Here is a 13,753-nt window from a genome sequence, read left to right on the forward strand (position 1 = left end):
AGTAGGCACTGCGGTGGTGGAAAACATTTGAAGAATAAACCTGGACGAGTTTGCTTCTTTCCCTGTTGCCCTACAGATATTTTACATTATTCAATCCAAAATACCATCTTTCTGATGCTAACTTTTTTTTTTTTTTGCATGTTAATGTTTAATAAGAGCCCTTGGCTATCTGTGGGCACAATTATTAGATATCCGCAGAGAGAAATTGAAAAATTAATCATACTCTCGGTTTTGTACTTTTCTGATCCATTGGAAATTGCTCTAAGAGCTGTGGCTTCTCCCCTGTCACCGTCTAAACACAATCAATCTGCTGCCAGAGATGTTGCTTGTGCGACGGACACAATTGCATCAATACAGTAATTAACTGATTATTTATATGTTGGCGCTCGTCCTGATGCACAACAACACTGTCGGGCCTGTTGCAAGTGATTATGGAGATGTTTCTCTCTGGCCTGACACAGGAACACTCAGTATGTGTTTAATTATCCAAAATATTATACCAGGTAGCAGAGTAGGGATCCGTCTGACAGGGCGCTGTGTCAATAGGTGCAGACTGTGGGGAGAACGCTATTGGCCTTGAGCACCTTGCGCTAGATGACACATTAACACGCTAACACACTCCCCGAATTACATATAGTGCCATAATAGGATGCATATTCACCGACAACAGTTACAAATACAAAATTGCTTAGACCAGGTGTCTTGCGCCGTTTCGCATCCATATGACTCAATTACCCATGCGTGGGCCCTGTAGGTTTTCAATAATCCTTGTTTTGGCCCTCGCCATGCTGTGTGCCGTCTATGCTAATATAATGTCCTGCATATAAAATATGCTAATGTGCAGACAAAACAGCATTAAGTTATAGTTGACAGAGGGATTTATTCCACACACTATCAAGTTTCTAAGTGGCAATTTTAGCTTTTGAAAGGCACCTATATAATAAGGCATTATGCAGAATAATGGAAACTAAAATGTCAGAACCACTTACAGGTCCAGTGCCTGGAATTTAGTGGCATCTAGTGGTGAGTTTGCAGACTGCAACCAACTGAACACTGCTCATGCTACTTTTCCCTTCAGTGACAAACATGAAAGTCCCTCTCTAGAGCCAGTGCTTGGTTTGTCCATTCTGAGCTACTGTACAAACATGGTGGTGCAACATGGCAGACCTGTTCCCTTTGTAGACATAAAAGGCTGTTCTGAATATTACATTACATTTCTGTCCCCACACTGTCCCTCTATCATAAACACTGAAAACTGCTGTGTCAATGTGATATCTCATACCTTCACAAGAGGAGTTTTACCACTCTCAAGCATGCTCGTGTTGTGTGCAACAAACTGCAACTTTCATCTGTTATGAAGCACAGACAGGTCATCTGAAGCACTGAATGAATATTCACTTCAGTGTACAGCATGCACTAATTATTGTCTGATTTCTGATCAATAAAAAGTATGTCATAAGTTAGTATCCTATCCAAAAGATATAGCACATTTTTTTTTAATTTTTTTTTTAATGTTTTTTAACATTGGACAGTAGCTGTCAAATCAAAGTTACATTCAGACTGACATCAAACTGGGGAAGGACCACATCTTGGAATAAATTCCAGTTTGCTTAAACTGGTTCCTAAATTGTTTCCAGAAGTGAAACGTCTGAGTGACACAGAAACATGGCATCCGATTCAAAGCCGATGCTTAGTTTTGTTTCTCACTGTACCACAGTTATATTAAGATTAACTGTAGCGGAGGCATCTGAGAGACATTACTCTGTGTGTCTGAGAACAAGACCAGTGATGGATCTTATGTGCTCTCCATCTGCCTCCCAGTACACCGCTGTTGGACTTACTCAATTTCCTCTCCCATGCTTCAAACCCGACCCCCCAGCCCAGTCCGTCCCACCCACAGACACACACAAAGACATGAGCCCCCGGACAGAATGCCCTCCTCCCTAAACAACCCTTTCTTTAACATCTGCCCAGAAGTAGCACGGCTGTCTTTTGTCCACTCACTGTCTCCTAAGGCATGTCATCCAGCTCTAATCAAGCAGAAAATGGTCATAAATATTTCTTTCTGCTAGATTTCACATTCACATTTCACGCAGGGACATGATATTTTCCCCCTACCTCCAGGGAGTACCTAATGCAAAAAACAGTTACTTATATTCAAGGCTCATGTTCCTTCAGTCAAATGCAGAACATATTCCCCGTTTGCAGGGGAAAACAAGAAAAAAAAGAGGGGGGGAGACGAGGAGAAAAGAGGAGGGGGGAGACATAAAGGACCGTCTTATTTTCTGTGCCATTTACTGGCTAGTACTTTCACAGCCATCCCATTACATCATGTCAAAGATTGTAAACAAGCAAATAACAACAGCGCATCAGAGACCGCAGTGAGGGAGCGGCACACATTGTCCTCCTCTGGAGGTCTTTCTGCCACCAACTGAGGAGGAAAAAACATTTGTTTTTACTGTCCATTTAAATAATATATATCTTTTTGAACAGAGAAAAAGGGTTGCACAAGGATTTATAGGAACCATTGTCTGTGGCCTGGCTAAGTATTTATGGCACATGCCATTCACAGGATGCAGAGGTGCCATCACTGTTATTTATGACGAGACATCCCATCATGGCATATCATTCTCTAAATGGTATACAGCTATTCACCAGTGAATACCGACCTGTGCCATTTTTCTTTCAAATAGAGGCCATGTCACTGCAGAACGTGCACATGGGTTGTTATTAATCACTGATACATACTTTGATGGGTGAATACATGTCAAACAATCAAATTTACGCAAAGATACCTACACATGGCGTGGCTGTCCATGCATATTTACTTCAATGAAGGCTCATTTGATCATCAGCATGGGTCATTTATCATATTCCACCCTGCGAGCCAAAAACAGAGCTGTCAGGTGTTTTTCTATATCACAGAAAAAAAGGATATACACTGTACACTAGTGCTGACATGATAACTGGAATTCAATTACTACGACACAGATACATAAGATTTAATTCTAGATCAAAGGTCGTCTCCACACAAGCATACAACAAAAAATTTAATTGTGTCTGACATGGTTTTTGCAGAGAAAAATCCTCAATATAACACTATGCAAACATTTTTGATTTCATAAGTAAAAACCATGTAGCTGGACAATTTCACGAAAACATTATATTTAAATATTTCAAAGCTGTAATATGTAGGAATTGTCCACCTTTTTATCCGTATTTCAAACTGATATGGGGCAGTATACATCCAAACAGCTGACTGCTGATAACTGCAGCATCCATTAGCTAATTAATTCAGTTAGCTTTGTAGCTAACCGTCCTATTCATCAAGTAAAGGCACAATTACATATAAATCTTAGATAGATAGATTTTATGTCACGACTATTATGTCTTTGTTTTTTATTGTTTTGAAGTGAAATCCTTACATATTGCCCTTTTAAGCCTTAAACTGGTGGTGATGGTGCTTTCTTTTAGTGTCAAATTATTCAAACTTAGTCAGTTTTGCGACATAACTTCCATGAAATTAAAGTTAAAGGTGAGGGTTTGCTAAATCTCTGCGCTCCAGTCTTTTCAGGTGGTCTTATTTTCATGTCATCCTATAAGTCAGCTCACCTGTTTAAACTTAGAGCCCTTTTGGAGCTGAGACACGGTGGGCACAGTTGTCTCAGGATGCTCTGGGGACCAATAAGTGCAATCTGTGTGCTAACAAACGACAGCAGGTGGCAAACAGTCATTTTGCTACCATCGCCTAGCTCCCCTTAGAACCCCAGCACTTCCCCCTCTGTGATCCAGCGGGGGTGGGGGCTTGCAGTCTGACGCCAAGAATGAACACTGATGCCTATTACCCACATTGTGTCAAGAGATTATGAATAAGATATAAAAGCCAGGCTCGCAACAGCATTTTCACATTAGCCTGGCTGTGTAGGTGATGCCCTCTATGCATACATGTATACAAGCAAGTGCGCATGCTTGCATGCATCCTGCATGCATGTGCACACATCAACACTTTGCATGCGCATACACAGAATTTCCACAGTGTCCCTCTACCTTTGTAGTCGTTCACATGTGCACCCAAAAGATGCCTTAATCTGCAACAAGGATTAGGTCTTATTGAAACAAATAAGTGTTTTAAGAGGAGACAGTCCCAGTTTCAATTTCAATAGCTCATTTAACCCTTATCTGCCCAAATCCTAGGGGTCCATTCTATGTTAATTGGATCTACATTGCACTTGCATTGGGGGTGTTAACAAGCACAGCCTATGAATATTAATTACCCTGAAGTTTTCTGCACAGGAAAGACTTCACTGATACATATTAATTCTATGAAGTTTTTAAAGTAGTGCTCTCATTAAAAATGAATAGGCCCTGCGCTTGAATGTTTTCCCAAGAGGAATTGTGCATCCTTAAGTCTATCCCTAATAAATTGGGTCAGATTGGCTATCCTTAAAGAAAAGCTGCTCCTTAAATTGGCATTATTATTCAACTAAATGTAAACATTCCATTTGGGTGAAGAAAAGGCTTTTGTTGAAACAGCGTTTTGACAATGGCTATTAAAGCCAGTCATGTCTGTGCGTGTACTTTCCCAACCACAGTCTCCTGAGGCCCTGTTAAAACGGTTACTTATTTACAACACTAAACACACAAGTTGTTCAGCTAAACAGCGCAAAATTACCCCGTGTGCCTCTGTGTGTGTGTGTGTGCATGTGTGATGGTCTGTGTGTGTGTGTGTGTGTATGTGTGTGCATGTGTGATGGTCTGTGTGTGCGTCTTGATGCAGAGCATTCAGAAGCAGTTGTTGGCACTACTTTAAATAAAACATTGAGGATGCATTAGTCCTCTGGCTAGCCGAGGCCTCTCTCTCTAAGCCTTTTAATACTGAACTGACGCAGACGTGTTTCCCTGTCTGCCTCCAGCCAGCTGCTTCAGACACCTGCTCAAAGTTTAGAGTTGCCCACTTCAGCACAAACATGCAGACCGTGGCCATCAAAGACCATCCGGGCGCCACACAACGAGAGCCACTTCACTCTTCCTAATGATACCAGCATACACTTGCATCATTTACATGGGAGGCATTTGTACGTGCACAAGTCTTTGAGAGTACGAGGACGTACAACATAACTAGCCTTCAAGATGGATGATGCAAATCCACTCTTTCTCTGACTACGTTTACATGCACACAAGAAATGAAACTGATATGAGTGACTGGAAATCAAATGATGCATTTACATGCTCAGCAGTCATCAGTTTGTATGCAACCTATAGGTGATCAGGGACACTCTGAAACAAATGTTCATTAGCTAATATGTACTGGTTTGGGGATGTGATTCAGGAGCATTGAGAGGTTTGCCTGTTTAGTTTGAGCACTGAATTGAGAATGCAGTGACCCGACACACTGTGACTGTGAGCAGTTTCTTCCTCACTATGAGTTTGCATTTAAACTTCTTAAAAAAAGTTGCTTAGCTATCCATCTTTTTTCAAATACGCAACAGCATGTGTATGCAAATATGCACGGTAAACTGATGAACAGCTGGCGAAATGGCATCTTTCCTACGTAAACTAAAAAGAGATCTTTTTGTCTCCACAACGGCTCATCCTCACATTACACAACATAGGTAGTTTACCTGTATTTAATGTTCTTCAGTGAGTTTGCAGCTTAGAATATTGGTTATGAGAATAACCAGGCGGTGTCTGACACACTTCCTGACTGCTATTTTGATGTTTGCAAGCAAAAACGGAGAAAGAGGAAGAGATTTAGGAGTTTCCTCAGTGTAATTACCATGGCGTGTCCATAGTCTTGACTCCTTACAGGAAATGCATGTACTTGTTTATTTAAAAGTCGAATAGATAGTTGGTTGTTGAGTCTCATCCCCAACTCGTCCAGTATTGACGCTTTGGGCTGCCATGTTTGGCCAGCCACCAACCCAAAACATCACTATCAACTAACTTAAAAATCTGACTTTTAATTTTCTGGAGTTCAGGTTCATCTTTATATGTGTAATTTCTTATGTCTTTTGTTTTGTAAGTTTAAAAAAATAATAATATTAAGGGCTGTTGAGTCGTGGACTTTGAACAATTCCTGTAATTAAAGTATGGTTAACCTGTCGATTGGATGTGGCTGGTGTGTCAGCTGTTGGAAACTATCTGGACTCATTTCAATCCAGATAGAAGTGCAGATCAAACAAAGGCAATCTTTGAGGCCCTTCGTTAATTAAACATACAACGGAGAACATTTCACTGGTTATGAAACAGTCTCAGTTTTAATACTAATGTCTCTCTATGAATTGAAACAAACACGATCATCAGCCAGATGACTGTTTCTTATATAGTTATTACAGTCGGATTATGGTCTGTTGGATTTAGTGGGGTTGGATAACTCATAAAATCAAAACCATCTATAATCGCAGAAGGGCTGAGCATGAATTCAGGAGTCTCACAGTCTGAAAAGAATTGTAAAAAAAACAACATTGTAATGGCAGCAACAAAAATCAGTCTTCATCAAACATTGTTTTAGTAAATATGGAAGAGCTTTCATTCCAGTAGGTCTATTAAGTGCCATAATGACATTAAATGTTAACACACTTGTTTTTTTATTTTTGAACAAATGGAAACTATGTAATGAGTGTGTGTGTGTGTGTGTGTGTGTGTGTGTGTGTGTGTGTGTGTGTGTGTGTGTGTGTGTGTGTGTGTGTGTGTGCATCCATTCTTATTACCACAACGTCGAACAGCTCCTGTGATCCCCCTCCTGCTGCCCACATAAGCAGGGTGTGTAAACAGGATGTCGACCGGAGCAACAGTCAACTATTTTAAACTATGGCTTCGGCACACATGCAACCTGTGCTTCATCTCCTCCCAGTTGGGGAGCGGCGGCTGGAGGTAGACTCAACAAAATGGATGAGTTCATACGCTGGCTGTCTTGGAAGGCATCCATAAAACAAAGGAGAGAGGTGCTGGGGTGGTTTACCTCCCAAAACCTTGCTAACAAAACCTGAGTGACAAAAAGGATTTGAAAAGTTGCACCTAGACTAAACAGATCGCCCGCCTGATAAAACAAATGCATGCAACTGTGTTTAAAACAGCAATATGATTCAAGTGAGCGCCGCTTAAGCCCGAGTAAAAACACTCCTGATATTTTCTGAGACGCGGCCTGTGTTTTTTTCTCTCCTTTTATAATTATTTCCCTCTTTTTTCGACATAGCAGCGCATCACTGTTCAATTTTCACCTCCATCTGTGTGATTATTAATCAGATCACACATCAATTGCCAGAACCAGCAAAGAAATTCAGCCTGTAATAAAACTGTCATGTGCTGTGGTATAAAGACAGATGTTGCCAGTTGTGTGATAACATAATTAAACTGTTCTGTGAGGGATTCCATAAAATTATTCAAATTGGACGAGCACTATCATTTTACCAATAAAGCAATTTAGGGCAATATGCAGTGTCATAACACTGATGTTATCCTCTCCGCCAGATTTTCCAATAAGTTGGAGCCTGTGCTTGGCCTCCTGTGACAATATGAACAGTATACATGGAGATACCTGAGAGCTCCTAGAGATGAAGGAGGAACACTTTGTGGACTTGCTGTGATCCGCTCTGTGTGTGTGCACGAGCTAGATGACATGGCTCAGGAGGGAAGCACACATTCAGAAGGATAATGCACAACAGCTTTTGGTCAAAAAGCACCCAAGGCAAAGGAGCCTTTATCACACATGTCAAATATTCAGGGCTGTGCTGCACAGATATATAGTTCTGCGGTAGGGCAAATACACAGATACAGGCAGGAATTTAATTCAGAAGTGCGGTGATAAGGCCGCGTTCTCCTCGTGAAAACACCATATTTCAATCCAGGCGTAGCACACTTGCCCTCAGCTCTGCGGCAGAGTACATGCCGATTAGCAGAGATCTGAGGCAGGAGACGCTCTCTGACCTCCTCTCTGACCTGACGCTGTTAACTCCCTCAGTCTGACCATTAGCCCATAATGTGGACTCGACGCCAGAAAGCAGCGGGCCCTTCACTGACAGGCCTTGCCTTTAGCCTCCCCATTCTGCCTGAGCATGCATGTGTTTGTGTGTACTGTATATCTGTGGGTGTGCACCTGTCTGAGTGCACTGTGATAGCGAGGCTTATCACCCGGCACTTCCCCCCTGAAGCTCGGCAGAACGTGGCTCGGTGACTGCAGCTAAGACGTGCATTTCCACCTTCTCGAGCCTTCGCAAGGGACCGTGTAAGCCTTTGCATAATGCAAACAGGAAACCTGTGCCCGCTCAGCTCTTGATGTGGCCACTGTTCTGCGTGTCACTCTCTCCTCTCTGCACACGCAACACGTCGGACACCACGCAGGCAGACGGTCGAAGAAGAAGAAAAAAATAATTGGCTGGCCTTATCTTGTGATATGTGACAAAGCTTTAAAAGGCACTTGTTTTACAAAGCAGACTGGATGGATGTGAGTGCAATAAAAGAGAAGCAATTATTCATCACTGTTTTTTTCTTTTGAGACATTGTTGGGGTATATTTGTACAGTAACACTGAGAGGAAGAGACAGACTGATATTTTAGCAATCGCTTGATTAAAATGGGCTCTTCTAAAAGACAGGATATTAATATTTAATGCTCTACAGTTGTATCAATTGAACCAAATTTCAAGTGAAGGAATCACTTGCATGGTTAAAAATGTGAGATGTTACAAATGCCTTGCTGAAACTGACCGTATATCACAGGAAATGTGCGTCGATTGTCCCGAAGACGGCGAGTCCCTGACTTTATCATTGCGTGTTTATTAGGCCACAGTCACACAACACAGCTTCCTGTTGCAAAATCGTTCAAATCACAAAACAGGTTATTGCCTAACACCCGTCTTTCATACTATTGTTTTTGTTGTGTTTTTCTCTCCTAAAGTATCTTCACTTCCTCATGAGGATAACGTTAAAACCACAACTTCTGCAACACAAACAAAAACACAGAGAAAGCAAATATGTTCTGAGGCAAACACACAAAAAAATATATTCATGTGTTGGGTTTTTTTTTCCTTTTTAAAAGTAGATACTCATGTATTATACACAAGAAACCGCCTGAAAAACAAATATTTAGAACACTCAAACCTCCAACCATTACATCACAACAGATACCTCTTTGAGTTGCTCATAAAGTAAAATGTGCTAAATGTCCACAGAATACAAGAGAAAAGCGAGAAAGACGGCGCTTTTCTTTTCATCCTCCCTTCTTAACAAACAGTGTTTGACTTACTAATAGAGATGCTTAAACCAAGCTTATGGTCCACTTCCCCCAAATCTGACTAGTCCACAAGATGAATTCCCCTGTCAGAATCAAGATGATCAAACAGATTACAATTATTTCATCCCCCATCTTTATTAATGAGGACTGTCTTTCATAGTTATGTTCCCTAATAAGAATAAATGATATGCCACTGCCAGGTTTGTTGTTCCTGCTCACTCAGGGGACTCTCAGATATGTGCACTTTGAGTCTTGAGAAGATTTTAGATTGATTTTTGCATCACCTAAAGGGGTAATAGCATCTTGGATGTTGAGGAGAACAAAGAATGCAAAAAAAAAGAAAAAAGAAAAAAAGAAAAGACGAACCCTCAGTGTGTCAGTTAGAAGCGTATTAGTGCAAGCCGCAAATAAAACTTAAAAGAAAAGACTGTGAAATGCCACAAAAGTAAAAAGTTATCAAGTAATTGAGCGAAGATCGTAATGCCCTGGGGACAATTAACATGGTTCATGGTGCATGAGTGAAAATCCTGGGTTAGTCTAATGGGAGAATAAAAAGAATGCCTGCCTGCCTTCCCAGTAACACTACACTGGTAAGTAGCCTATCAAAAGCCCAGTGTCACGAGCAGAGAGTGAGACATCTCGTCCTTCGTCCCCATCCATGCGCCATTTATCACACACAACAATTAATACGCCTCCCTCTGTTTCAACTCCAACCGCGGGCAGCAGAAATTAACCAGTGGATTTGTTCAAAAGGCATAAAGCACAAAGCGTCTGCTATTTACCACGTAGAAAGCACAGGGCAGAAAATGCGTCTGTAATACATTGAATTGGGGAGGAGGGAGTTTTTCCTTCCTTTAAATGTCAGGGCAGATCCTGGAGAGTAATGGCTCTTTTCTGGATGACTAGAAAACAGGGACCATGCTTGGCCAACTAGTTCTGTTCTAGTGTGGAGGCTTTATTTTCATCCCTTCTTGGTGTCAAGTGCACATCCATGACACTTTTCTTTCCCTCTCTGCGTCAATTCATCAAAGTTGTAACCCTGTTGTCTTTGCAGAGCGAATCAGAATGTGCCCCTGGCAAAGAATGAAGGAAAAGTCAACAGGAATTAAGTTTCAGTGCAACTGTTTACTCAACTGTGGCCTGCAGTTATTGAAATTTTATCCATGGTTTTGTGTGACTACTGCAGTAATGAATTCAGTATGGCTGTGATTTTCTCACTGACGACATGCTCATTTTGAGCTGGAAAAAAAGATGGGTGGGAGGTGGGCTCTGGGACACGGGTCTGGATGTGGATCTGAGTGGAGATGAAGAGCAGATCTGGCGGAGGCTAAAGGCCTAACGCCGAGACTGAGGAGCAGGACGTGTGCTGACACGCCCATTTTACCGATCGGCTTTTACACTTCTTAACTGCCATGTATTGCAATACCGTACCACTCAAAAATCCAGTGTGTAAAGTGTAGGGGCAGAGATGGAACATACTATTCCTAATGATTTAATGTTTAATCACCCAGTACAAAGAACTGTTGTGTTTTTGCGGACTTAAAATGAGCCTTTCATATTTACAGAAGGAGTGATTCCTCTTCCGTGGAGTTCATACAGTTTGCCAGAATAGAGCGCCTTACACATTGTTTTTCTGTGTTTTTAGTGGCGGTTTAGTCGAGGTGGAGAATGGGGGGGTATTCAGTTGGTTGCAATATGAAACCTCAACGCTAGATGACACTAAATCCTACACACTGGACCTTTCTTTCCCTGAAAAACAGGGTTGCACCTAACAGTTTTCATTACACGACTCTGTTGATTACTTTCAAAATAAATGGATGATTGGTTTAGTCTATAAAATGTTAAAAAAAAAAAAAAGAAAAAAGAAAAATGCTCATCACAATATCTCAAAGACCAAAGTAACGCATTCAAATCGCTTCCCATGTCCAACTGAAAGTCCAAAACACAAAAACGAATTGTCTTAAAAGTAGCAAATTCATTTGAGAAGCTGGAATCAGCAAATGTTTGACATTTTTGCGATTAAAAGAATATCAAAATAGTCAGCAACTAATATTCATTCGATTGACTAATCAATAATTTGACTCATTTTTGCAGCTCAACTAAAAGTGTGATTAACAGAGACACACATCATGTACTTCTATCACATCTGGCCTGTATTTTACATGTTTGTCACTCTAAAATGTATCTATACATCTATCTAAACTAAATTAAAGAGGAGAAATAATTAAAATATATCACAACGTAAATGAAATCTCTCATGAGGTCACATTACTATTCAAGTGATCTTTAAGTAGGGTTGAGCATTATAGTTGAAATTATTGTAATGATTTTTGTTCACATGTATAGTTGAAACGATTATCACGACATTGACCTACATAATATGTCAAGTGACTTTTCAAAATGCTGAGCTAACCAGGGACAATGTGTCATACTTCCTGTTGTCATAATGAGATACGACTGAATTTGCTGTTAATCATCAGTTCTGACATCAGAACTGTGTATCACTGTGCTACAATATCCTATCATCATAATGTCATGATGATTCTGCTGAAAGATGACAAATGATAACAGTGAATTATAGCCTGGCTCTATATGTTACAGTTCCACAGCCCACATGCAGCATGGAGCTGCAGCGTTGTTGCCCTCCCTGTACAAACACTGATGGATGTGCTGTGACAACAGACAGCGGCGCAGCGCCTGTGCATCATCACCAAACAGCTCCTGACAACAACCCTGGTCGTCCTGTCGGATAGACCGAGATAGCAGAAGACACACTGATCTTTTCAATGTTGTTTCCTTAAACACGCTGTCGTGTGCCACACATAACGCTGACACCGACAGAAAGAGCTTGTCTGTTTGCCTCAAGTCTGAGGCGCTGAAAATGTTTTGGGCTCCGTCGTCGAAAAACGCTGGCGTGCATCTCCACACCTCATTGGCGAACGCCTCCGAGTGTGGCATTAGCTCTGAGTGTGAGGTGTGTTTACAATGAGCCAGAGGAAAATGCTGTCATCCTATTGGATGTCATGGTTTCTTAACTGTCTACAAAATCCTGCGGCACCTACATACTTTAAATATGTCGGAACAGCTTGATAAATATTTGACCAACATGCAGATGCTGCATGCCTTGATAAACACGCTCACAACCAAACACAATCACACAGAGAGAGCACTTCTCCATCTTTAAATATTCAGAAAGGCCCTCAATATACATAAATAATAATAATAATGTGTTTATGTACTCGATGTACTTTGAGATAGAATTAAATATTAAGTGGCACTTTAAGGGGGGCGGGCGGGGGTGGGCCTGCTGTTGACATGGCTCCATGAAGTGAAGGCAGGTGTGAAAGGGGGACTGGTCTACCTGGTGCTGCTGGAGATGCAGGAGGTCAGCTGCTGTCACCTCCATTGATGGCGTGGCACTCTTGGGTCGCCCCTCCCTGGACCCGCCCTCCACGCTGGCTCCTCCATTTTGACTGGCTGGTCCGTTGCTCGTCGCCTCCGTCCCAGATTCTTGCATCATGACTTAAAAACCTGAGAGAAGAGAGAAAACAGGGACAGAGAGGAACAGCTGTTAAAACACACAGCAATGAGGTCGCATGTTAACTCCGGGCCAAACTATAAACATCTGTCATATCCTTCCCACACAATTTCACTTTTATTGCAGGTTTCCCTGTTGGTCTGTGCCTCGCTGTGTCTTGTTTGTTTGCTTGCTTGTAGCATATGCAATGAGGCAAATGCACACGCTCACACAGACAGCTACTCCGCAGAATGATGAAGCGCTCCTTTGTTTAGTCTTTTTTTCCCCATCCTAGGACATGTCCATACTGGGCTGGAGAAGACCGACAGGGACTCAGGTTTTGTTTGTGTTCTCCATTATGGGGCATACGCAGGGGTGCGGTGGAGGGGTCGGGGTCTACGGCGCACATCGGAGCGGAGAGGAACCCAACCTGAGTTGAGTGAGAGCAGAGGAGCCCAAGAAAACACTGGACCTCCAAAACAAAACACTTTCTATGGAAATGGATATATTTACTTGCATGGCTCCCAGAAGAACCACGGCAGAATGGCTTTTTAATGGGAAACAGGGAGACTTTGTGAGGCCTGCCAAAGGATCTCCATGAGAAACATTCAATATGAAGCCGCTGAGAAAAAACAAGTCAAACCCTTCAGGGCCGCTCAATTAACACCAAAATGTATGTCTGAATATAAATAAAACCCTTTGAGTTGTTGGAAAAACGTTGTTTTTCATAAGTTTATCAACTCAAAATTATAACATTCAAGTAACAGCATCAAGATTTATCAATTAATTGACAATTCAAATAGTGAATTTATCAAAATTCTCTGATTCCACCTCCTTGCATGTGAATATTTTCTGGTTTCTTTACTCCTCTCCAGTAAGGACAAAACAAGACATCTGAGGATGTCGATTCAGTCTTTGGGAGACACACATCAACATTTTCGGACATTTCATTGCCCAAGCAACTTATCTATTTAATAGAGAAAATAATAAACAATCAAATAAATCA

At 41.5% G+C, this 13,753-nt stretch overlaps 1 protein-coding gene across 7 annotated transcripts in view; it reads right to left on the reverse strand.

Moving 5' to 3' along the window:
- foxp1b (forkhead box P1b) overlaps positions 1 to 13,753 on the reverse strand; it is a 168,126-nt gene that overhangs the window by 74,503 nt on the left and 79,870 nt on the right. For 6 of the 7 annotated variants that reach the window (XM_037099779.1, XM_037099780.1, XM_037099785.1 and 3 more), the window contains one exon: positions 12,592 to 12,761. In XM_037099779.1, coding sequence (XP_036955674.1) covers positions 12,592 to 12,750 — 159 coding nt within the window. In that variant the 5' untranslated portion in view covers positions 12,751 to 12,761. Of the gene's footprint in view, positions 1 to 12,591; positions 12,762 to 13,753 lie in introns of those variants that run through there. The other variant, XM_037099781.1, reaches the window with a different exon arrangement.

This window comes from Acanthopagrus latus, chromosome 6 (assembly GCF_904848185.1).
Source record: "Acanthopagrus latus isolate v.2019 chromosome 6, fAcaLat1.1, whole genome shotgun sequence".
Classification (NCBI taxonomy): domain Eukaryota; kingdom Metazoa; phylum Chordata; class Actinopteri; order Spariformes; family Sparidae; genus Acanthopagrus; species Acanthopagrus latus.